Source organism: Rhinolophus sinicus, chromosome 16, assembly GCF_057876585.1.
Source record: "Rhinolophus sinicus isolate RSI-liver-muscle chromosome 16, RSI-T2T, whole genome shotgun sequence".
In the NCBI taxonomy this organism is placed as follows: Eukaryota; Metazoa; Chordata; class Mammalia; order Chiroptera; family Rhinolophidae; genus Rhinolophus; species Rhinolophus sinicus.
Genome location: NC_142516.1, coordinates 41,578,217 through 41,603,834, shown reverse-complemented (window position 1 = coordinate 41,603,834; position 25,618 = coordinate 41,578,217). Strand labels below are relative to the sequence as shown.

Below are 25,618 nucleotides of genomic sequence, written 5' to 3'. Positions count from 1 at the left end.
GAAATTTATTCTTTCACTGCACTGGAATCCAGCAGTCAGAAATCAAGGTGTCAGCAGGACTGCACACCTTCCGGGGGAAGAATTGACGCCTTGCTTCTTAACACCTTCTGCTTGTGGCTGCAGACATTTTTTTGGCTTGAGGTTGATCACATCACTTCAGTCTGTGCCGTCCATATCAGCTTCTCCTCTGTGTGCCTGATCTCCCTCTGCCTCTCTCTTATGTGGGCACTTGTGGCCACCCAGATAATCCAAGATTATCGCCTCATCTGAAATCCTTAAATTAATCACATCCGCATAAACTCTGCCATATAAAATAACATTCAGTGGTTCCAGGGATCCACGCCTGATACCTCTGGGAACCACCATTCAGACCACTACATGTGGAAACTGTCCAGTTTCCACAATGGTAACATTTTGCAAAACTCGTATATCACAGTCAGGATATTGGCATTGATACAGCCCACCGATTTTACTCAGATTTCCCCAGTTTGACTTGTATTCATTTGCATGTGTGCACTAATTCCATAAAATTTTATCATGTGTATTTTCATGTATCCACCACCACAGTCAAGATACTAAACAATTCCAGCACCATAAAAATACCTTGTGTTGCCCTGTTACAACCACATCTGCCTCCCTCCCATATAACCCCATAATCTATATTGCTGCTTTAAATGCACTAGTACATAGTCTATTTAAAATTGAGGTATAATTCACATACTGTAAAAAAAGAAAATCACTATTTTAAGTGTACATTTCAGATAGTTTTTAGTATATTCCAAGGTTGTGCAACCATCACCACTACCTAATTCCAGAACGTTTTCATCACCCCAGAAAGAAACGCTGTACTTGTCAGCAGTCACCATTTCCCCCTCCTCTCAGCTAATAGCAACTACTATTCTACTTTCTGTCTCTATGGATTTGCCTATTCTGGACATTTCATATAAATGGAGTCATACGATGTGTGGCCTGTTGTGGCTGGATTCTTTCATCTAGCATTGTGATGTTTTCAAGTTTCATCCATGTTGTACCATGAATAAGAACTTCATTCCTTGTTATAGCTAAATAATATTCCATTGAATGGATAGACCACCTTTGGTTATCTGTTCAGTAGCTGATGGATATTTAGGTTGTTTTCACGTTTTTACCTTTATGAATAGTGCTGCTAAGAACATTCATGTTTAAGTTTTTGTGTGGACATATGTTTTCAGTTCTCTTATGTTTATAGTACTTAGAAATGGAATTGCTGGGTGGGTGTGGTAACTCTGTGTATAACTTTTTGAAGAACTGCTAAACTGTTTTCCACAGCAGTTGCACTGTTTTACATCCCCACCAGCAATGTAAAAGTTTCCAATTTCTTCACATTCTCTCTAACACTATTCTCCATTTTGCTTTTTTTAAAATCGCTAACCTATTAGGTGTGAAATAATATCTCATTGTGGTTATGATTTGTATTTCCTAGTGACTGATGATGTTGAGCACTTTTTCATGTGCTTATTGGTCATTTGTATGTCTTCCATGGAGAAATGTTCAGATTCTTTTACATTTTTTTAATTAGGTTGATTTTCCTTTTATTGTCAAGTTCTAAGAATTCTTTATATACTCAGGAAACTAGACCCTATTTTCTCATACTTGTATATTGTTTAGCTTTCTTGATAGTGTCTCTTGTTGAAGTCTGATTTATCTGTATTTTTTTTGGTTGCTCATGCTTTTGGTGTCATATCTAAGAATGCATTACTTAGTACAAGGCCATAAAGATTAAACCTACATTTTCTTCTAGCTGAGTTAAAGTTTTAGCATTTAAATTGAGGTTTTTGATCCATTTTGGTTAATTTGTGTATATCAAGGTAGGTTGGGTCCAAATTAATTTTGCATGTGCATATCTAGTTGTTCCAGTACCATTTGTGGAAATGACTATATTTTTCCCATTGAGTGGTCTTGGTACTGTTTTTCCAAAATCAATTAACCGTAAATTTGAGTTTATTTCTGGACTCTCAGTTCTGTTCCATTGTTCTATATGTCCATCCTTAGTCTAGTAACACACTGTTTTGATTACTGTAGCTTAGTAGTAAGTTTTCAAATCATGAAGTGTGAGTCCTCTTGCCTTTGTTCCTTTTAAGTAGTCTCTGAGTCACTTGAATTTCCATATGAGTTTTACGATCACTTTGTCAGCTTCTGCAAGAAAGACAGCTGACACTTTGATAGGGATTATATTGAATCTGTAGATCAGTGTGGCGATTATTGCCATCTTAACAATATTGTCACCCAATCTATGAAAATTGATGTCTTTCCATTTACTTAGGTCTTTAATTTCTTTCAAAGATATTTTATAGTTTTCAGTGTGCATGTCTTCTTTATTCCTAATATTTTATTATTTGGGATGCTGTTACAAATGTTTTAATTTCATTTTTGGATTGTGTATTGCTAGTGTATGGAAACCTTGTATTATGCAACCTTTACCAAGCTTGTTTATTATCTCCAGAAGTTGTTTAATGGATTCTTTAGGGTTTCCTATACATAACATCATATCATCTGAAAATAAAGGTAGTTTTACTTCTTCCTTTTTGATCTGGATACCTTTTGTTTCTTTTTCGTGCCTAATTGCCTTGGCTGAAACCTCTAATACAATGTTAAATAGTAGTGCCAAGAGCAGACATGCCTGTCTTGCTTCTGATTTTAGGGGGAAAGATTTCATCCTTTCACCATTAAGTATGATGTAAGCTATGGTTTTTTTGTAATGTCCTTTGTCAGGTAGAAGAAGTTTGCTTCTATTCTGTTTGTTGAGTGCCTTATTATGAAGGAGTTGGATATTAGCAAAGGCTTTTCTGTGTCAAGTTGATATTGTTTGTTTTTTCATTGTTTTATTAATATGGTGTGTTATATTAATTTTCATGCTGTGAGCTAACATTGCATACCTGGGATAAATCCCACTTGGTCATGATGTATAATCCTTTTTTTGTATGCTGCTGGATTTAGTTTTCTAGTATTTTAATGAAGCTTTTTTGCGTGTCTATTCATGAATAAAGAGACATTAGACTGTAGTTTTCTGGTAATGTCTTTACTAGGTCTGGGTATTAGAGTAAAACTGTCGTCATAGAACACTTTAGGAAGGTTTCCTCCTCTTAATTTTTTGGGAAGAGTTTGTGGCGGATGTGAGTTAATTTTTCTATAAACGTTTGCTAAAAATCATCAATGAACCCATCTGGATTTGACTTTTATTTCTGGTAAGTTGTTTGATTACTAACTCAATCTCTTTATTTGATATAGGTCAAATTAGATTGTCTATTTCTTCAATTTAAATCTTCTTTCTTTCTAGCTAATGGTTTGTCATTATTTGTTGACTTTATTAAAGAACCAATTTTTGGTTTTGTTGATTCCCTCTATTGTTTTTCTATTTTATTTATCTCTGTTCCAATTTTTATTATTTCCTTCCTTCTCCTAGCTTCAGGTTTAGTTTGCTTTTCCTTTATTAGTTTCTCAAGGTGTAAAGTTAAATTATTCATTTTGGGGTCTTCTTTTTTTAATGTTTGCTTTCACAGCTATAAATTTCCGTCTGAGCACTGTCTTCACTGCAACCTGTAAGTTTTGATTCGTTGTGTTTCTGTTTTCGTTTGTGTCAAAGTAGTTACTTTCCTTTGTGATTTTTTTCCTCTGGCCTTTAGTTATTTAGGCTTCTGCTGTTTAATTTCCGTGCGTTTGTGAATTTCCCAAATTTTCTTCTTATTGATTTCTAATTTTATTCTGTGTGGTCTGATAACATACTTTGTATGCTTCAGTACTTTTATATTTATTGAGATATGTTTTATGGCCTAATATATAGTCTATCCTAGAGAATGTTTCATCTGCACTTGAGAAGAATATGTAGTTTGCTGTTGTTGGAGTGAGTGTTCTAGATGACTGTTAGGTCTAGTTGTATTATAATGTTGTTCAGGTCTTCAGTTTCCTTGGTGACCTTCTACTTGGTATCCATTATTGAAAGTTGGGTATTAAGGTAACTATTATTATTGAATTGTTTTTTTCTCTTTAATTCTGTCAGGTTTTGCTTTATGTATTTGAGGGCTCTGTTGTTAAGTACTTGTATATTTATAGTTTTTATATATTTTCAATGTATCAACCCTTTTCTCAAAATGTTCTTTGTGTCTAATAAGAATTTTTTGTTTAAAGTTTAACTCTTTCTGATCTTAGTATAACTATTCCAGCTCTTTTGGTTACTATTTATGTGGCATATCTTTGTTCATCCTTTACTCTCAACTTATTTGCGTCTTTGACTCTAAAGTGAGTCTCCTGTGGATAACATACAGGTGGATCATATTTTTATCCATTCTGTCAATGTCTACTTTTAAGCAGAGAAATTATCCATATGTATGTGTCTATATACGTGGATACGTTATGCCATAAGGTATGTCTATGTAATAAATTAATGTTTATTGAATGTGTGAATATTTGTTTAATGAATGAACAAACAAATGGACCAATTTCACATAGGTTCATACAGTCAAAAATGTTAAATAAAATACTACAATACCAAATTCATCTATGCATGTATGTGTTTTAAATAATACGTATCAAGCTCTAGTAGGAATGTGAGGGTGTTTGAACATTAGAAAACCATGTAATGTAATTTAATGCATTAATAGATTGAAGGAGATAAACTTATGTGATCACATTAATGACAAGGAAAAAAGTCTTTTTTTTAAATTTGTTGTCCATTCAAGATTTTCAAAAACAGTAACAACAACAACAACAACAACAACAAAAGAACTATAAGCAAACTAAGAGTAGAAATGAACTTCCTTGGCTTGACAAAAGGTGCCTTTAAAATATTGCTAATATCTATACTTCATGGAGAACTTTTTAAAGCTTTCCCTTTAAAGTTAAGAATGAAACAGAATGCCTACAATTCTCTCTTGTATTTAGCACTATACTGGAGGAACTAGAATCATAGGAAAAGAAAAGGAAGTTAATGTCTAAAATCAGAAAAGAAAAAGCAATACTCATATTTGCTGATTCTGATTATTGTTTACAAAGAAAGTCCAAGAGACTCTATAAACAAACTTCTTTACAGTTCTACATTTTTCTATAGAGTTTACATTATTTGTGTCATAAAGACAAATTTTAAAATAGAGAAGTGATGTAACAGTTTTATCCATAAGAAGATCCTTTTTAAAATCTACTTATGAATTTTTGAATACTTTTAAAAATCATGTGTTTTTTTCCCTCTAGGGCTACAGAGACTTCAGATGAAGTGGAGAGTCTGCGACCCCCTCGGTTCTTCAATGAAGATGGAGTTATCAGACCTTACAGGTTGAGGGATGGTACTGGAAATCAAATGTTACAGGTGAGTGAAGAAATACTTATAAATTAAATATTTATAAATATTTGTAATACTTATAAATTAAGTATATAAATAAATACTTATAAATACTTATAAATTCAGATTAATTTAGTTAAGTTAGCTTTTTTAAAGGTAACTATAATACTATAAGAAATATTATTAAAGTATTTGAGCTTCTTTATTTTTGCTTAATTCCATTTATAAATTTCTTGTATTTTAACTATAAGATTTTTTTTTTTACAGGCATCAAAAAGTTTGATATGAAAACATTTAATGCGTAACTTTGCAAGTGAAAGCCAACAGTAGATTTTAGTCTTAAATTTACAAACTACATACAGCTGTTTCAGTATTTTGAATACAAAGAAAACTTTTTGTATTGGTAACCTTTTTTGTATAGGATTTTTAGTGAATCTCATGTTTTTATAGGATATTCTTAGTTCTGTAATGGATTTTTTAGATTTGTAGAAAGCCATTGTACCTATGTTCATACCCTCCTAGTTGGTGGTACTTTTTAGCCACGTAGACCATTCAGTTTAGGGTACTTCCTTCTCCTTATCAAACCTCTAGTAGCTGTTCAACCAGATACAGTTCTCATGTTTAATTAGGCATGGATAAGGAAAGAAATCAGGACCATTGCTATTGTGAATTCTTGGGTTCTTATTCTTTCCTTTTGAAGATGCTCAAATGAATATAACCCTCTTCCTACTTTGTGCTTGTGTATTCTGTTTAAAAGCTTGTGGAATTTGATTAATAGTTCATGTGAAAGCAAACATCCTTTAGTAAAGAAAATTAGCTCTTGGAACAATAGACAGTTTGAAGGTAGACTATTTTATCTGTTTAGACAACTTCCTTACTTAGTAAATTGGACTTATAAAAATTTGGATTATGGTATAGGTAACATAATACCATAATAGGTTATACCAATTTAAAGTAGCTTGTATGGTTTAGATGTGAATACTAAATTAAATTTTTTTTGAAAACAAACAAGGAGTCATTATGTTGTATAGATTTGAAAATATTCAAGGTAATAATAAACTGGGGGGATATGGTCCTTTATAGTCTTGAAATTTTAAGTATTATGTTTGAAGTGATCAGGGTAAATTTTAAAACTTTAATATTTTACTGCTACATGCAGAGTATATAATTTTGCATAAAATGTACTTCTATCTAACGTAGTAAAACATAACCGTTGAGTTAATGTATGATATTTAGTAAAGTGATTTTACATTATGTTTAAAATATTTTTAAAGCATCAAAATAATTCCATATTGGGATGGAACTGGCAATCTAATGAGAGGTTGTGCTCTCAAGGGCATTTTGTACAGTCTCTACAATGATCGTATATCATTCTTTGATTGAAATGTTGCAGAAGTGACCGATGGTTCATTCAGTTGAAACATATTTTTACTCAGTACCAGCCTTCCCTTTTTAGAACACAACTAACATGTTACTAACATTTTACTTAGACTGATTACCTTTTAAAAAAAAATTATTGAGAAACTTGTTTTAATAAACTTAGTAGGAAATAAGGATGAACAGTGAGGAGAATTTAGAAATACATCCTCATTATTAGGGAACAGATTATATTGTGTAAGAAAGCCATGAAATACCAAACATTTCTCACGGTTGATGACTTGATTTCACTGACAAGTAAATTTATTCTACACCTTCTTTGTTTTCTGAAACTTTAATCTTTGGGATTTGAAGGTCGTGACTTTTGACTGTATTCTGAAAGATTTATATCATTTTCAGTAGGCCAGTCTTAGCATTATTAATGACTAAAAGAGCTATTTACATGACTAAAAACTCACAGTCTTTGTCAGCAGTTACTTGTTTTATAGCAAGAGCACAGAATACAGTATTAGCTGGAATACCTGTGGGAACTCACCTGTTGCCTTAGGATGTTTGTGGTTAGCATTATTCTCTTACAGGTGTAAGAAATAGGTTGTTGTTTTGATAGCAATGGTGCCTTTTTTAATCAAAACCCTACTTTAAAATATATGAATACCAGTACTGTAGAAAACAAGTAGATGACATATAAATAGGATTTAAAATCTCATCTGCTTAATCTAAGTGATTTAACAATGGTGCCCTTAGAAAATATTTAATACTTACAAATGTTTCTCCTTTTTTCCCCTGATTTTCTAAAAATGGTGCTCTGTGTTCACTAAATTATATATGCCCATATATAATAATGAAATATAAAATACACTTTCATTGTGTATCTTTCTATCTAGAAAGTAGCACATTTTATAGTGCTTCCTACTAGTCAATTGAAGTTGCCTACTAGAGAAACAGAATAATTCTAATACAGTCACAGAATGAATACCTTACTGATATCCCCAAACTATTTTATACATAAGTGTAGCAACTGATAGAGTTTAGTCTTAAGTCTATTAAGTTATTGAATATTATATCCATGATTACTGTCTTACTAAGAGCTGAAAAGTCTGCTTCAAAATTGTTCTGACTCCTTGAACATTTCATCGTTTTACATGTTTTTCAAGCAGTTAACCATACTTAACTAATCTTTGTGCTTCTTTTTTCCTTTACCATGCTTACAGAAAATTCAGGTCTACAGGGAGTGGATTATGACTCACAGTAGCAGTAGAGATGATGATGATGATGATGATGATTAGTCAGATCTCAAATGTTAAGATTCATGTTCTTTGTCATTTTATTTGAAATGTTTCATTGACATGTTTTGTATGACTGCTACCGTAACACCCATAATGCCCATTTTTAGGGAGTTAAAGTATTTTTCTTTTTAAATGTTATTCTACACATTTTCAAAAAGCAAAATAATTGCATTATATAAGCACAGAAAAAATGTATTTTATTTCCATAATAGGGCATACTATATATTATAGCTTTTTGCTTGTATATATTTTGTATTTTTTTAATACACAGTTTGTCTTTAAGATTTAGACTTCAGTTTTTTGTTAATGTTCACTAGCTTTATCTTTTTTTAAATTATCTGCTTATTTGTTAGCAAAGTGCTATTTTTAATGTTCTGTAAATTTTCTGGGCTGTAATGTAATGCCGTTGTGTTAAACAAAAGAAAGAAAAGAGAAAAATAGTAATAGCCAGTAAATATTTTATATTAGCATTTTAAAAGTATTTTTGTCAAATTTATTTTAAAAATAATAATAAACATAATTCGAAGCAATATGAATTTGTTGTTCTATTCCAAAATCATACACGTTGATCTAGTATAAGGAATGAACTACTATTATAAGAAACATTTATGATTTGTCATGGAAGTGAAAGAATTTATACTCTGAGAATGAAAAAAAAAGGTTTCTTTGGTTTAGTTTTTATTTCATCTTACATATATATTTTTGTGAAACAATGAACAAAGTTGGTTTTACAGTCATTGTATTTATTTATTAAGTTACATATCCATGTACTATATCCCTATTATAAAATGTTACAAATTAATTCAGGATATAGAAGAATTTTTATAGTAAGCATAAGTTTTTTTGCAAGATTGGGAATATGTTATATCTGTCTCTGTGAGCTAATCTGCTTTATGTTTTGTGAACTGAAGGTTTTTGTTTTAATTTCAATTTAGTGAAACTGTGTTGTCCTATTTCCCTAGTATATCTGATGAACTATACATTAAAAAAAATAAATCTAAAACGTGAATGACTATTAGTAGTATGTTTAATCCCGTATGACTGCTGTGCTTTTGGATCAACAAAGGAACATTTACCTTGATTTATGTTAACCACTTTCTTCATATTGGTCTTACATTAGGTTATAGTAAAGAGTTTTAATTGTTAACCTTTTGGCTTAACTGATTCAGATCATGATGTCTGAGTCCCTTCTAATTCTTAAGTTTATCAAGATGTTATTTCTATAAATCACTTTTCTGTTTCTTAGAAAATGACTGTTTTAAAGTTTTAATATTGATCAGAAAAAGCTAAAAAATTATCAGCACTTTTGAAATAACTACCTGCCTAGCATTCATTCACATTAACTAGAGATCAAATATCATGTGTACTAAGACTAAGAAATATGTGAATGTCAAAGAATTCAGTTATTGTTTTCATCAAAATAATTTATCTTTTTTGAAATAAGTAAATAAATGAAAACAGTGTCCATTAAAATAGTCACTACTGGTATCAGAGACAACTTGTATTTGTCATGTACCCATTGCTCTCTCAACCTTGGCTAAAATGCTGGTTCTACTAGAAACTATAAAGAATGCAGCCTATTGTTATGTATTGTGTATGCCTGAGGAAGGAAGGGTCTGGAAATGTCTTCATTGGTTTCTTACGTTCCAACTTTGCTAGGCACACGCCTTTCTAAAAGGGAAAATGCTAAACTATTTGTTTGTAAGACATTTACTGAATTTCCTATGGTTGGTCTGTGACACTTAATTCTATGGTACAAGTTTCATAAAGATCCTTAAGAATTTATCTGGAAAAAGTTCTGGATATTTCAGCAGTGACTTACTGTTTTAATGAAAAGAAAATTGGAAGTAGAATTAAATTTATTTAAAATCTCTTGAAAGGGAAAATATTTAAAACAATCTTCTAGTAACTAGTTAACTTTGTTCTTGTGGTCTTAAGTATTTATCATTCTTAAGTTTTCAGTCCTGAGAAGTGAAAAATGTTCTTTGACAGTGTAGTTACCCTTGTTCTTTTTGTTTCTGTTTTCTTACCACAGAGAAATAATCTTTTCAAGCATATTTTTCCAGTTTTTAAATTACTATGCTCCTTTCAGTAGAGAAATATTTTAGACTGAGGATTGCTCTATTGTTTTACACCAATGTTTTCTTGATGGAGATACAGGACCTGGACAAAAATGTGTTCTTATTCCTCATCAGATTTACAGAAGAGAGTTCAACTGTGGGACTTTAGTAAGATGAACAGTTTTTGTTCATTAGTGGCTCTATAATTAATTAGAACTTAAAAAATTGAAACCATCTATCTAATGAGATAGTCTAGTGAGAAGGCCATGTTTGAAAGATTATGTAATACAATGCCTTTTCATGTCCTTTAACTTTATGTATATTCCAAATTTCTACATGGTCACTGCTTATGTACAGAAAAAGAGTAGGGTTCTTTTCTCTTCCCTAAGGGAGCAAGAGCTCATTCTTTATTTTGCTTTGTATCTACTGGACAGTTGAATAATGTATTGAAAACTGGCAGGAAGAAAAATTTATAGATTTCCATGCATATTTATCATTTATTATAATATTCCAAAAATATAAAAGGTCCTATGGTGTCTGAATAAGATACACAGATTATTCAGTTAGATCAAGTAATATTTATGAGGGTATATAAAAAGAATGTCAAGTTTATTTATTCTATCCCTGCACCTTTGGGATATATGGAGACAATTTAAAATGTTTAGATCGTTAATCTTCAATTTCAGTGGATAAATATTCAAATTAATGAAGTACATTGAGTATAAGCAATACTATACAAAACGTTATAGAAAGTCTTGAATCAAGGAAAAATTATGCACATTATTTCAAATAGGTCTGTGTTAGAGAGATAATTAGATTAATGATTTTCATATATATAGAGGTTTATAGTTTGGTTTTAATGTGGTAGACCATTTTCATGTCCATAATTTCTCAATCAGTGTGATAAATTTATTTAGCAATCATTCCCTATCAACCCATATAAATAGCAACAGTTTAGCTCCAAATATCAGTTTTAAAATTAATGTTTAGTAATATTAAGAAAGTTTTGTTTTTTTTAGTTTTAAACTGTCTACTTTATTTCATATAGCACTTAATAACTAGATATCATTTACATCTGAAGAAGAGATGGCCCACAAAATTGATCTATGGATAAAACACTAACTCTGAGAAATATAGTACATTTCCTGACATTCTTAGATAAGTGTATCACAATGCAGAAATATGGGTATCACTACTACATTTTACATAAAGTGGAAGTATCAGTAAACTTCAGAAAGTAGTAAATTCACCTAGCCCTTAAAATATGAGTATGAAATTGTTCCAAAGCCATAGAAATGTAATTTGATTTTATGTTACTCTCCTGTTACGTAGGGCATTACGTATTCACAAGGCCTTTTTTTTTTTTTTTATTAAATTTATTGGGGTGACAATTGTTAGTAAAATTACATAGATTTCAGGTGTACAATTCTGTATTACATCATCTATAAATCCCATTGTGTGTTCATCACCCAGGGTCAGTTCTCCTTCCATCACCATATATTTGATCCCCCTTACCTTCATCTCCCACCCCCCACCCCCCACCCAGTACTTGTATTCTGGCAGCAACATGTTATTTCTATTACATGGTACAGTGAACACCAAAACTATTCAGGAGTTGTAAGTGAGTTTTTATTGGGAAGGGAAACAGCAGCAAATGAAGAATGAGTAAGGAAACTCCCTGTTGTCACAGATACACAAGGCCTCCATCATATATGATACAGGAATCATTTCCATTTTGTAAACCCCTCCCCACCCAGCGGAGAAATGTCAAATGCTTTTGCATTCAATCGAGTACTTCTGGATTCCTACCAAAAAGCAATACATTAAGAACATGGAAAAGTTGCTTACTGAAAGGAAATCCCTAAAGAAGAGTAAGGGAGGGAATGTAGAAATTAAGAAAATATGTAGAACACTCTTTAAGTTGTAATTATATTTTCATAGCTTCACAGTAATGCAAACCACAGTCACTTGCAGAACTGGTTCAGATTACTTAGATACCAGATACATTTTTAGTCCTCTACATAAGGGTTTGGAAGTTACTTATGTTTATATGAAATGAAGCTATTAATACTTCTCTGCAGCAGTAACTGCACACCAGGAAGGCCAAGACAAACACAAATCAAGGAATGGAGTTCTCCCAAGTTGCAGTGTGAAAAGACTATATAAACAGTTGATTCCATACCCATGAATGGGTTTCTTTGCTATAGGAAATCCAAATGGAATAAGGAATGGAGATGTGTCAAAATGTTTTTTGAGGGGAAGAAGGATGATGCACTGTATGCAGTTAGTTTTCTGTCCCTTCTGCCACATCACATTCTTCTGTACTGTCCAATGTCCATAATGTTAGGTTGTCTCCATGCAACTGCATGATGAGGATGCTGTCTGTGAGTTCATTCAGTGTATCAAGTTCTGTAATGGCCTCTTCAAAAGCCGTTTTAGCCAGAGTGCAGGCAAGGTCTGGATTATTAAGGATCTCGTAATAAAATACAGAAAAGTTAAGAGCCAGCCCCAGATGAATTGGGTGTGTGGATTGCATCTCTTTCTTGCTTACTGGTACCATTTGTCAAAAGCCCCTTGATAAGCTCCTTGGGAATCATCTCTCGTTTATTTTCAATCATCACAAGGAACTTCAGCAAGGTACCGGAAGTACGCTCCCTTCCTTTTCATATAGGAAACCTTAACTCTCTGGGGGATTAGTTGCTTTGACTATTTAGATACGCAACAATTTCAGGACCGTGGTGCAGATGGATCTCAGTTCGGACTCCACTTTCTCCGTATAGCCCTTAATCAGTTACGACTTCTTGTCCGAGTTGTCGGTTTTCTGCTTTAAGCTGGAGATGGCCCTTCAGGTGGACCTGCGGCCCCCGACCGCTTCCTATAGGCTGCTGAGAGCAGGTTGTGCTCCTCATTGGACAGCTTGGCCCCTTCTCCATCCATCACGGCCTTCATGCAGGTGGCATGTCGTCCTACCGCTCGGCCTGCTCGGCCTGCTTCGCCTTCTGGATCACCTCTAACTTCTCCATGGGGACGGGAAGGAGCTAGGGCGGGCCCAGACTCAGATTGGGAGGGCAAGCGGAGGGTCTTCTTAGCGGCCACGGCGCGAGTCCTACCACTTTAATCCACTTTGAGGTTTAGCCCAGCACCCTTCTGTCTCAAAACTGGTTTTAATGTAACCTTCTTCATTGCATATATATGTTCTAAGCAGTGAAATGGTAACAAAGATACCTACTAAACTGTGTTATGCTATTCCTCTGGATCTTAGAGATGCTTAAATATTTGAGCATTCAAAATTTAAACATAAATAATCAGGGTAGTCAGATTTAGCTAAGTATATTCTTAGGCATGCTATGTTTTTCTATAAATTACCATTTGTCAATAACCTATTAACTACATATGCCTACAAAGTTTTTCTGAATGTAGTCAATAAAACTTGTGGTTTCAATAAACTGAAAAACGTAGAGACCCACACTTCCATGGATAATGCTAAATCCCTCTTATGAACGTAGATTAGCTAACATAGATTCTCAATCTACAATTTAAGCATTTTACAGGAGACATGAAAATTTTTTAAAAATTAAAGTAGATTTTACATTGTTAAAGTAATATACTCGTATGCTCGGTAAAATAGGCAACTAGAAAAGAAAAAAATTGTCCAATTATTCTGTCTCCCCATCATTAATGGGGTTATTTCCTTTTTAATTTTTTTATTTATGTGATTATGATCCAAAATTCTGTTATTTTTTTTATTTTACTATAAATTTTATAAACAGAATTATTAACTTATAAAGATTTTTAAGTCACCCACTCATACACTAATCCCTAATATGGGAAACCTGGTTTTTATTTCTGAAATACATAAATAGCCGGCAGAACCTTTTCTTTATTTTTATAGCTTATGTAGAGGAGTTTTCTTTTTGATTGAACATATTTCTGCCTTTTGACTTTACCTTTTAAAAAAATTTCTGCCTCTTAAGTAAATCTCCGCTTAAAGTGTGTGTGTGTGTGTGTGTGTGTGTGTGTGTGTGTTGTGTCCTTCATTGTATATAAATTGACAGCTGGGTTGTGCCATGGGGGTACTACATTCTTAACCATTTTGGATAATTTTAAATTTTAGCTGTTTTCTTTGAATCTTCTACATGGCTTACAAAGATACCCTAGTTGCCATTATGTAAATTGTAGAAGGGAGGCTGTTTGTGTTTGTTGTATATTTCTTTTCTTTCAGAAATTACAGATGTTTATAAGTAGCTTCAGACACTGCCCTAATAGCAATTGGAAGATAACTGCCTTCAGCCGACGTGGTCTTTCTCTTTACTCCGGGAGCTGAACTGGAAGAAAGGGCTTACCATAGGCAGTCAGATCACCAGACTAGTGCCGGACATTCTTCCTGTCTTCGTCTGACAGTTTGAGTAAGTGTATAAGAACTAGGAGACAAAGGCTTATTGGATTTCACTCTTCATTTTGTAACTCTTCCTCTCCAGAAGCATACATCTGAATGGGATGAGAAAACTGAAGAGAGCCAAATTCTGTTACCCAGGCAAATTAGAGTTCTTAGTATCACAGATAAAGCAGATCCCATGGAAAAGATTACCTACCCAACTTGGATATAGTTTTCATACCTCATACCTGGGGAGTCTTTGGCACATCATTTTCAAAGGGCCATACTTTTAAACATTTAGTAGTAAGTCCCGCTAACTTTATTTTGGACCAATAGAGTAATTCACTCCACTTAGAGCCTTCCAGTATTACATTAAAATACTTTTTGAAAAGGACTTTGAGATTATGTCTTTTGCTAGCGGTGATAGTTCCACTTAGGAGAGATTCCAGTTTTTATCTCAAATGTAAAATGCATTTTTTAAATTCTCTTTTTCAATCCAGTAACTTAAATATGACTAATTTGATTTCTAAATATTTTTCAAAAGTTTGTCATCACTGCAGTCCTTAAATTTGTAAATATCGTAAGGAAGGCTAAATACTATTAAAATATAAAATTTAGTCCATTTAACTTTAAAAGAAATCCTCAAGTGTTAAGTTCAAGTAGGTTCAGCTTGAGCCTTTCTTACTGAGGATGTGCAAATAGAGCTAAAACTCTGCAGTATATATTAGTTTAGAAGGTCTTTAGTCTTTATTTAGCTAAAGATGCTAAATTATAACCTGGGACTCAACCCAGGACTTCTCTACTGATGTGGTAGAGCTCTACTTCTAACTTTCCTGATTACTTTGGATAGCACAGAGACTCTCTGCGTAAGTTGAATGTGAGGATATGGAACCCATGGATACAGAGGGCCAACTAAGGGACTTGAGCATCTGCGGATATTGCTATCCAGGGGTTTCCTGGAACCAATCCCGTGTAGATACTGAGGGACAACTGTATATTTGAAATTTAAAGCCTTCCATGTTAGTGATTTGTTCCTAATATCTATTTTTTCATATTTTGCTTTTGGGTTTTTTTGGAAATATTTCTATTATAGAACCCTGCTAATTCACAGTAGTTGTATGATTTGAGAATGTTAGCAATGGTTTCTGCATAATAGTTTCTACCGTGTTTCCCTGAAAATAAGACTTAGCTGGACCATCAGCTCTAATGTGTCTTTTGGAACAAAAATTAATATAAGACCTGGTCTTATTTTAACATAATATGAAACTGGGTATAATATAATATAATACCGGGTATAATATAATACCGGATATAATATAATATATTACAATACCAGGTTTTATTTTAATATAAGACCGGATCTTACATTAATTTTTGCTCCAAAAGATGCATTAGGGCTGATGGTCCAGCTAGGTCTTATTTTGGGGGAAACACGGTATCTTATGTTCTCTTCCTGAAGTATTGGGACTTATCTGATAGGAAATACAGATATTGGTAGAGGGTAACCCTGACCACTGTCTTTCAAAGTTCCTACTGTGTGTGTCTCTAAGTTTGTGATCAATTTGGTTTGGATTTATTTATATCCAATAAATTAATGTTTACATACTCATCTTTTATAATACAAAAGGCATTCTTTTACCAGTAACCATACATTTTAATTGTTATCAATAGATTCTGACAATTGTATGGAATGAATGCAGTTACCTTTATGTTTCTGTTTATTTCTTTAAGAAAGTTCTCAGACGGTGATAGGTAATGCATATATACTTTTTATGAATAAAGCAAAAGTTGTTTTTCCTTTAACATTCTAGCATTTAAATTAGGCTAACAAATCTAAAGTACAGGCTATTGTATTTGATACTTCAGCCAAGTCATTTGATGTTTCAGCCAATCTTGGTCTTTATGCCAAGGCTCTACATAGTGACTCCTAGTCCTGGTTTTGCTAGTTCATTTGTTTTAAAGGGTATCACAATTTATTTTTAGTAGAAACATTCATAGCTTACATCTGTTTGGGATAGAGAAAGCCATCTGGACCCTGTTAACCAAACAACAACAACAACAACAAAACAGCCAGCCTGATCTGCTTTAGCAGTCTGGCTCAGCAACATCCAGCATCCAGGGATATTGAAGATATTTTTGAGGTACCATAGGAAACTTATGACTGGCACCATAAGAGGAGACATCATGGTGTAGTGAAAAGCACTGGGATTACAAGTGAAGAAACCACTTTTCTGAGCCAACTTTTGCAACTGACAATAAGACCCCAAGCGAGTCACTTAACTGTAATCTAACCTAACTGCACAAGGTGGTTGTGAAGATTAGATAGATAGACACTTACCCTGATCCTCAATTTCTTCAGGTATAAATGGAAGAGTTACACAATAACATTTCTTTAGGTCTAAAACTCTGTTGTTATTTTCCCCTAAAATAATATATAATGACATTTAAAAAAGTATAAAGCTTCATATGCAGAGATTTTATAAAGTCAAATAATTAGGCAGGAAATTGTTACCAAAGCATGACATTTATAGACTCTTAACAGCATGATGAAAGATGATGGCTGATAAGCTATATCACATTCTCTCAGGCTGCTATGGGATTTAGTGCCAAAGTTTTAGCTTCTACTATAGTCCTGGCTCTTACTGTATATTCACATGTTTGCACTGGAGACTGACTAGGAAATTTTGCTGTATAAAGAGTTATCTTTTAAATATATCCAAATATATCCATTCTAATAAAGAATACAGTTCATTACATGTTTCCAAGTAGACGGTTTGGATCATAATGTCCATTCATCTTTCAAGTGTTGTATTTAAGGTTTTTGATGAACTCCAAAAACATTGCATGACTTTTTTTATATTTTAGCTTTCATTTATACTGGATGTTATGTGACTATTGAAAATGGTTTAATTCCTTATATGCACAGGTTAGACTTGATTTAATTAGGGTCTGAAAAGTGAAAAGTAACAAGAGGCAGGCTCAACTGCAATGCCCAAACTCAACACAATATTGAAATAGAAGTTAGATGCTGAGATTAGAGTTGAACCATAGCCTTTAAGTTATTGGAAGGTTGTGATTTTTTAACAGGATATATATAGACTCTTGACTTCTAGTAGCAGTGATATTCTTGAGATCAACATTTATATTCTTGATTTTAAAACTTGGCCATATAGAACAAAAGAAAGTAAATACTTTTAAGCTAATTTCTTTTGAAATACCACAAAACTGAAACGAAAGGATGTAAAGTTAAAAATAAAGCTTCATTTCCACCCCCACTATTACCCTCCCCAAGCCCAGAGATGAGTGCAATAAACAGATTGGTGTGTTGCTACCAGCTCTTCCTCAATTTTTCTGTGCATATGTAAATATGTACATATATGTTTCTGCTTCCCCCCTCATTCATTCTCAGCAATTTCACTTAACATGATCTTGCACATCTTTATCAGTACAGAAGTCTACCTTTTTCATGACCACATAATGTCCCATTGTATGGCTATTTATAATTTATTTAAGCAATCCCTTATTAATAAACATTTACGTTTTTTGCATTTAATGCAATATTACCATGAAGATTTCTATATGTATACCTTGGCATGCTTTTGTATAAGATAAATCGTAGCTGTGGCAATGCTAACTCAAAGGGTACATTGAATTGATTTGCATTTTCTTGATTTTGAGTTAAGTTGAACATTTTCTCGTATGTTTATTGGTCAGATTTTGTTTATGTTTTGCTGAACTACCTGTTCATAAACTTCTCACATTTTCCTATTGGTTTACTCATTTTCCTTCAATTGGTTTATTCATATTCATAGAATTCTGTTATGAATTTACCTCTATATCTCTGTATTGACAAATATTTTCCCAACTTATCCTTTGATTTTTTTTGTTATTTTATTTCTGTTTATTTGCTTATTGTTTTGCCGTTCAGGAGTGTTAATTTTCATGTACTTGGGAATTTTTTTACATTGTTTTCTGGACTTTGTGTTTTATATTTAAGCCTTTCCCACTTTAAGATTATTAAAATGTTTTTTTTTTTTTGTACTTCTATAGTTTCGTATACTTATATAAGTGTTTCATGTAGATTAATTTGGTATAAAGAGAGAAGTAGGGATCCATGTTTAGCTACCTAGTTGCCCAAAATACCGTTTATGTGATAATACACACTTTTGCCCAGGAATTTGAAATGCTGTCTTGATTTCATAAATTCCTATATTTGGATATATAAAATTTTATAAAGTCCTGTGTGCATTTTGGTCAATTTCTGGAATCTGTATTCTTTCTATTGATATGTCTGTATATAACTTCTAGTAGCACCAAACTGTTTCACTACTGAAACTTATAAATTATATTAGTATCTGCTAAGGTAGTTCTTCTCATTCTCCTTTCATGATATACTGGCTGTTATCACTATTTTCCTAGATACATTTTAGTATTTTGTCAAGTTACTTCTCCCCTTCCCCATAAGAAACACCATCTTGGGATCAAGTTGAGTGTGTGTGTGTGTGTGTGTGTGTGTGTAAAAATGGGGGAAGGAGGTGATAACATCTTTTTTGTAATGATTTTTTTCTATCCAGGAATAAGACGTGGATTTCCATTTTCAAATTTTCTGTTATTCCTCTCAATAGAGTGTTAGAGCTTTTATCACATAAATTATGCATGCTGTTGGTTGAACTTGTGTCAATTTCTTTTTTTATTACCCTTGTAAAAAGGACTTTTTTTCCTTCCATTTTTCAAGTTGATTATTGTGTTTATAAAACTGATTATTGTGTTTATAAAAATTTGTATATTTGAGATTTCCAGAAATATCTCATCGGCAAATAATTTCTACTCTTCCTCTCCAATATTTGATGCTTCTTTCTCTTAATAATTTATATTAACACATGACCCATTTTGTCTAGTTTTTCAAATTTACTTGCATAATTTGTTACCTAATAATTCCTGTTAATTTCTTCTGTGTTTATGTCCAGTTTTCATTTGTAATTCAAGGAATTTGTGTTTACTTACCCTACCGGCTACAGGAAATAGTAAAGATACTCAATATTATAATCTCTGACGTTAGAAGATTCTTCCGTGCAATTAATTTGTGTGCCTCACCCTGCTGTTGTAGTTAGGTTTTTGTTATTGTTGTGGTTATTTTAACTTCTGTCTCCAATTGAAATGAAGACTATTCTATCAAGCTTCTCTACCAAGATTCTTATGAAGTCACTTGTTAGCTTTCTTCTAGGCTAAATCATTTTAGTTTATTGATACAGCCTCGTGGAACATAACTTTCTATATTCTCGTTTGGAATTTGTTCAAGAAATCGAACATTTTTGGCTAAATTCTTAACATACCTCTTCTGGAGGGATCTTAATCACAGTTACGTTGCTTGCCTTTGAAAAATATTGGTCTAGCTTACTATATATTTTAAATAGCCAAACTACATCCTCAGAGCAAATAGTATTTAGAACAGAAATTAAAATGATCAAGTCTCTTGTTTATATAGTTATGTTTATGTTTCTTGGACAAAGGATTTATTGACAATGTTATGGACAGTATTTCAACAGACTTGAAAATAAAGGCCATTGCATAGGCTAATTAGCTCCTAGGGTTCCCTGTCCAAAAACACTCTGCTCCTTATTTTTGAATGAGTTGTGAGATTGGCAAAGAAAAGCATGTTTGTAAGGCAGATAGGGAAATTCCAGGGAAGAGACAAGGTGGGAGCTAGTAGTAATTTATGTAATAACATAGGTTTAAATATGTGTTTACATGGGTTTTTGTACAGATGTGATCAAATACTAATATATATTCCAATATAAAATGAATGTGATAGTTTAATAGTATGCTAAATAGGCTCAATTTAAGCTTTGTAAGATAATAACAATATTTTCTAAAAATCCAGCCTTAAAGATTGATATAGCTGCAACTGAGGTATCTTGAATAAAGCAGTCCAGATTGGTGCTTTTAAAAAGAAGCAGTGATGATTTTGTGAATATTCAATTTTCTGATGATGTATTTACTATATAAGTATGTTAATGATTTGCCTCCATTGAGAAATGGTTTTTAGAGGATTGTGAGGGATTAGTTGCATTACAACAGGAATATTACTGAGTTTCTCTCTCTCTGTCTCACCTCTTTTTAGGTCATGGAAAATGGAAGATTTGCAAAATACAAATATTTTACCCATGTCATGATCAATAAAACCGACATGTTAATGATAACCAAAAGGTAACTTTCTGTAATGTAACTTGATAAGGGGTTAACTGACAGCACTCATGAAGTGAAGCAGTTGGTAGTCACCTTTTGTGCCTGTCACACTGACTCCTGCTAACTCTGGTGTTCTTGCTCTGTAAGCCTTGTACCTAAAACCTTACATAAATTCATCTTTGGCTTTGTGCATGCATACAGATAAACTGCAATGCCGCCCACAAACAAACAATTTAGAACTTATTTCAACCAATTCAGACTGATACAGAAATTGCCATAATACTATCCTTCGAAGGGTAGACCAATACCATGCCTTCCCCCTCCCTGAAAAAGTACACATTTCAGGTTACCCCAGAAGTCAATAGTCTTCTGGTAGTATCTTCATTAGAATACATATTGATTCACTCACGTAAGTAGATATACCACTGAGGACAGATCAAATTTTATGTGGGTTTTCCCAGCTACAGCCAAGTCCTCAAGTAGACCTGTAGACAGTGGAAGGGTACATGCAAAAATACACAGTGGCATAGCTTCACAGAGGCAGGGTTTGCAGGAATCATTTTGTTATGAAAAGAATGAGCAAGTGCAATATTAATATGGAGATTTCTGGATGGCAGGGTGAAAATGGCTGAGGGGGAGAGGTTATGGCTAAATAGAAAGGAGTGATCAATTTGTTCACTATCGAAAAGACGAAGTTATATAAACATCTTGTTAGTTCAAGTTGACTGTTGAACTTAGGCATTTTTAATGTTTATAATCCTAATAATTTCCAAATCTAAAATTTACAGCACTATCTTAATATTCTTATACAAAAAGTAACACAAGCTAGAAAACATACACGATTAGAAGGTACACGTGTAAAAGTCATTCTTCATTCCATCTCAGATACCAGTTCCTCTTTTCCCCTTCCTAGAGGCAGCCACTTTTATTTGTTTCTTTTGCATCATTCCTGAAATATTGTTTGTCTATGCAAGCATACATATATGTGTATTTTGATATAAATGGAAATCTATTATACATACAATTCTGTACTTTGTTTTAATTCTTAAACTCTTTGTTTTGAAGATTATTCTGTGTCAGCGTATGGAGATCTTTCTTAAGTTGTAAATCATGGCCTGGTATTTAGTAGTATGTGCTGTAATTTATATCTAAATTGTTTCTAAACTTTTATAGTTACAGACAATGCTTCAGCAGTCATTTTTGTTCATAGCAATTTTAGTCATGTTTTTAATAACCCTCTCCCTCATTGACTAAAGGAAGGGTGACTCATCAGAGTTAAGAGTATTTGCAAAGGTTATTAGCATGCAAATCTTGAAACATTTAAAAAATTACCTTCTTTTCAACAGTGTAGAACTCTTTAAAGGAGGTTACATAAACCTCATCAGAGTAAGGGAAGTGAGTGAGTTGTAATTGATTGAAAGGTAATATTTATTCTTAGGATTTCCTTTCTTTTCAAGTTTCAGATTTGAGGATAAAGGGTCTTTGAATCAGGATAGCGTATACTAGGTACCTGCTATGAGATTAGCCTAGCTTTGATTTTTCACATGGTTGAAATGTACTCGAGGACCAGTTCCATAGATAGCCATAGGTTTGTTCCATAGCCGCTATGATCCATGATTGGTGAAAGAGGCTACCAGAGATAGAAGACTGAAGTGAGAGATGTAAATCCTGATTAGATTTGTCTTACGTTCTAGCCAGGAGCCAGCTTTTTCTTTAACTCGATTACTTAACTTAAAAGTACATGTTACTTAAAGAAACTTTCTGGTTGTAACTACAATTGATGTTTCAAACAAAAGGAAGAAGTGGTAGAAACCAGCTTTTGCAGGAAGGATTAAATAGAAGTATTATAGACAGAATGCATTTTCATTGCCTTATTTTTTCCCTCAAAATGGGAAAACAATTTTAAAAGCCTCTTTCTGATGTAGTTCAGTAAACATATTACATGGAGCCTTAGTAAAAGCATTTATTCTAAAGTATTAGTTACATGAAAGTTCCCCAAAATATTGGTTGATCATTCTACAGTTTTTTTCTATTTCTTATAAAGTACCTTATATGTTTGACTTCATAACTACTTCATTTTTTCTAATATCAGTATGTTGTGCTATAAATTCCCCACTTAACATTGCTTAAACTGCATCCCACAAATTTGGTTTGTATTGTATTTTCATTCTCATTCAGTTCAAAATATTTTCTAATTTCCTTTGAGATTTTTTGACCCATGGATTATTTAGAAGGTTGCTAATTTTCAAGCATTTAGAAATCTTCCTATTTTTCTGTTACTGATTTCTAGTTTAATTTCATTATGAGCTGAGAACATACTTCGTATGATTTCAGTTCTTTTAAGTTCATTGAAGTTTTCTATGACCCAGAATATAGCCCCTCTTGGTGAATGTTCTGTGTGTACTTGCAAAGAATGTGTACATCGTGGTATTGTTATATTATCGGATATAAGTGCCTAGGTTTTTAAAGTGGATTTTATTTTGCAGTGGTGTATTGTTCGTAACAAAAGGAACATTTGGGCAGCTTACGTGTGAGTGGCAGTACAGTTTTGATGAGTTTACCAAAGAGCCATTCATTGTTCATGGGAGAAGATTGCGCATTGAGGCAAAGGTATGTTGACTAGATTTCTTTTGAAAATTTAGAACTGAAAGTAACGCATTGAAGTAGTCCTCTCCTTTTGTAATGTTTCCATCTCTTTTATAGATGTCGCTTTGTCTTCGTATGGTTTTCCTTTACACCTGCTGTCTTACTCAGGCTTAAAGAAAAGAAAGCTAGACACACACACAAAAAAATGCTCCTTTCCATTGTATTCCATTGACAACAGCATCCCCAGGTCCTCATTATATGGAGTGATAGAACCCTACCTCCCCACTGCTGTCCAAGGCACTTAAATGAGAAAATCATTTGTATATCCCAGAATCTGTAGCATTTCCCTCCAGGATGTTTTTCCCTGCAAGTCTCACAAAAGGACACTTGAAAAATTATCTAATAGCTGATTGTTGATAGTTCTTTCTCTCTTTATAGATATTATTTTATCATCCCAGTTCAATTATAATCTTGAAGGCAGAGACCATTTCTCACTCTGCTTTGATTCCCAGCAGCTGGCACAGTGTCTGGTTCTTAAAACAAAATATAGTGAATTGCTAGTCATTTGTTTAATCAGTAGAGACTCAATATCCATTGTACGCTGTAATGACTGTGGTAGGTGTTACAAGATGTAGTAATATATAGGTATAGTAATACAGTAGGTGTATATGATATGAGATAATGTATTTTGGCCTCAAAGTATTTGACCAGATACCTATGTGTAGAGTCACTTTGACATTCACTGCGTTAGTAGGAAATACAGCCCAAGTTAAGTTTTGTTCTTTGTTGTATTTGTTTCGTTTTGATTTTGAGGGATTTAATTAACTCATATAACTGAAAAGTCTATGTCTACATCTTGGAACTTAGATATATATGCTCAAATGACATCATTAGCAATTGTTCTACCTCCCTTTCTCTTCTTCATTCTCCCCTTCTTCGCCACCCTCACCTCTAGCTTCTACTTTGTTCAGTGTTGGCTTCCATCTCAAGCAGGCCATCTTTTGGTGACAGGATGGCCAGCAGAGGTTCGAGGCTTATATCCTAGTAGCTCAGCAAATGAAAGTTTCTCATTGAGCCACCTTGCTTATTCCTGGATCAATCACTTTGCTCAGGGAGTTGCCATGGGCCGGATAGCCAGGTGAGGGGTCATGGAATCACCACGGTGTTGCTCAGAAGAAAGCGTCAGCTCTGTCTGAAGTATTTGGAGTGAGAAAAGGGGAGAAATAGTTACCCAAAGGGGATTCAAAAAGTTGTTACTGGAGCAGGGGCACTGGACACAGACAGGCAGAAACAAGATTTCTTTTGGGCCAGCCTATTGAGTGGAACTGCCCCTGGGCCTCATGTTTAACCGGTGAAGACCATTTGTCCAATCTTACCACTTATTCCAAAGACATGGGGGCAGCTCTTGAGAAGACTGGAAATTAGTTCTGGGGGATCTTGCACCAACTTTCCCCACTGAGGATTTTTCAGATTCACTCACAAAATGAAAGGCCGTGTGAACACATATGAAATAATGGATAGTGGCTGTTAGCTCCTGATCTAGCCCATACTACTGTCCTGGCTTTTTCATATTTTTTTCTCTCTCCCAGGATAAACTTCTTACTGCCTTGGTTTCTTCCCCTTCTACCTTTTCTTGTGACATTGCATCAGCATCCATCCCTTTTCAAAAATAAATAAATAAATAAATAAATAAATAAATAAATAAATAAATCGGATTTCTTCTGGAGTCTGTATTTGCATGGATATTTGAATTCATTATAGGAATTGTTAGACTAGTAAAACCTGCACATTGCTTCTTCTATGACCCTACCCAGAGTTCCAGAGATGACCATCACCGTCCTCCTCAATATTCCCATTCTTTCCATTTGTCCCTGTAATGTTTAACATCCACCATTAGAGAGTTCTCCCCGCAAATCCTGAACAGAACACCGAAGGAGTGTAAAAAGTGGAAGACAATCATAGGATTTGGTTTCTTTGATTCTTAAGCTACATTCTGATTAAATGACTGGTTTAAAATGTCAGAAGTTACACACATACACACATACAGACACCCCCCCCATAAACACATGTGTGTATGTATGTATGTACACACACATATGTGTATATTATTTTTGAGCTGAAATCATCATTATTCCATGGCCAGGTATCAAGAACGATGTGAAAAGTTTTTTGAAGGGAAGAACAGTGACCGTTCTGCCAGCCTTATCTCCTTCCCATCCTCTGTGTAAACCTTTATGGCTTTAGCAATTAAAATCTCACCTAAAGGTCCTTAACTTAGGTTTAGTGATAATAGATGTGTTAGTATTTAGTCTTTTTTTTTTTTTTTTTCAATTTGTGTTCGATTCTTCTTGTTTCCCGTTCTTGGCTTTTTTTTAAGGTGTATAATTTGAATAAGATGGATGCTATAGGCACAGATTTCTAAAACTGCATACCATTT

At 33.4% G+C, this 25,618-nt stretch overlaps 1 protein-coding gene and 1 pseudogene across 3 annotated transcripts in view; one reads left to right on the top strand and one right to left on the bottom strand.

Annotated features, from left to right (window-relative positions):
- The window catches only part of VPS13A (vacuolar protein sorting 13 homolog A), a 194,261-nt gene that overhangs the window by 165,214 nt on the left and 3,429 nt on the right, over positions 1 to 25,618 (top strand). The window contains exons 68-70 of one of the 3 annotated variants that reach the window (XM_019736649.3): positions 5,224 to 5,338; positions 20,531 to 20,616; positions 23,082 to 23,205. In XM_019736649.3, coding sequence (XP_019592208.2) covers positions 5,224 to 5,338; positions 20,531 to 20,616; positions 23,082 to 23,205 — 325 coding nt within the window. The other 2 variants (XM_019736650.3, XM_019736651.3) reach the window with 2 other exon arrangements.
- LOC109449921 (14-3-3 protein theta pseudogene) lies at positions 11,984 to 13,290 on the bottom strand (annotated as a pseudogene).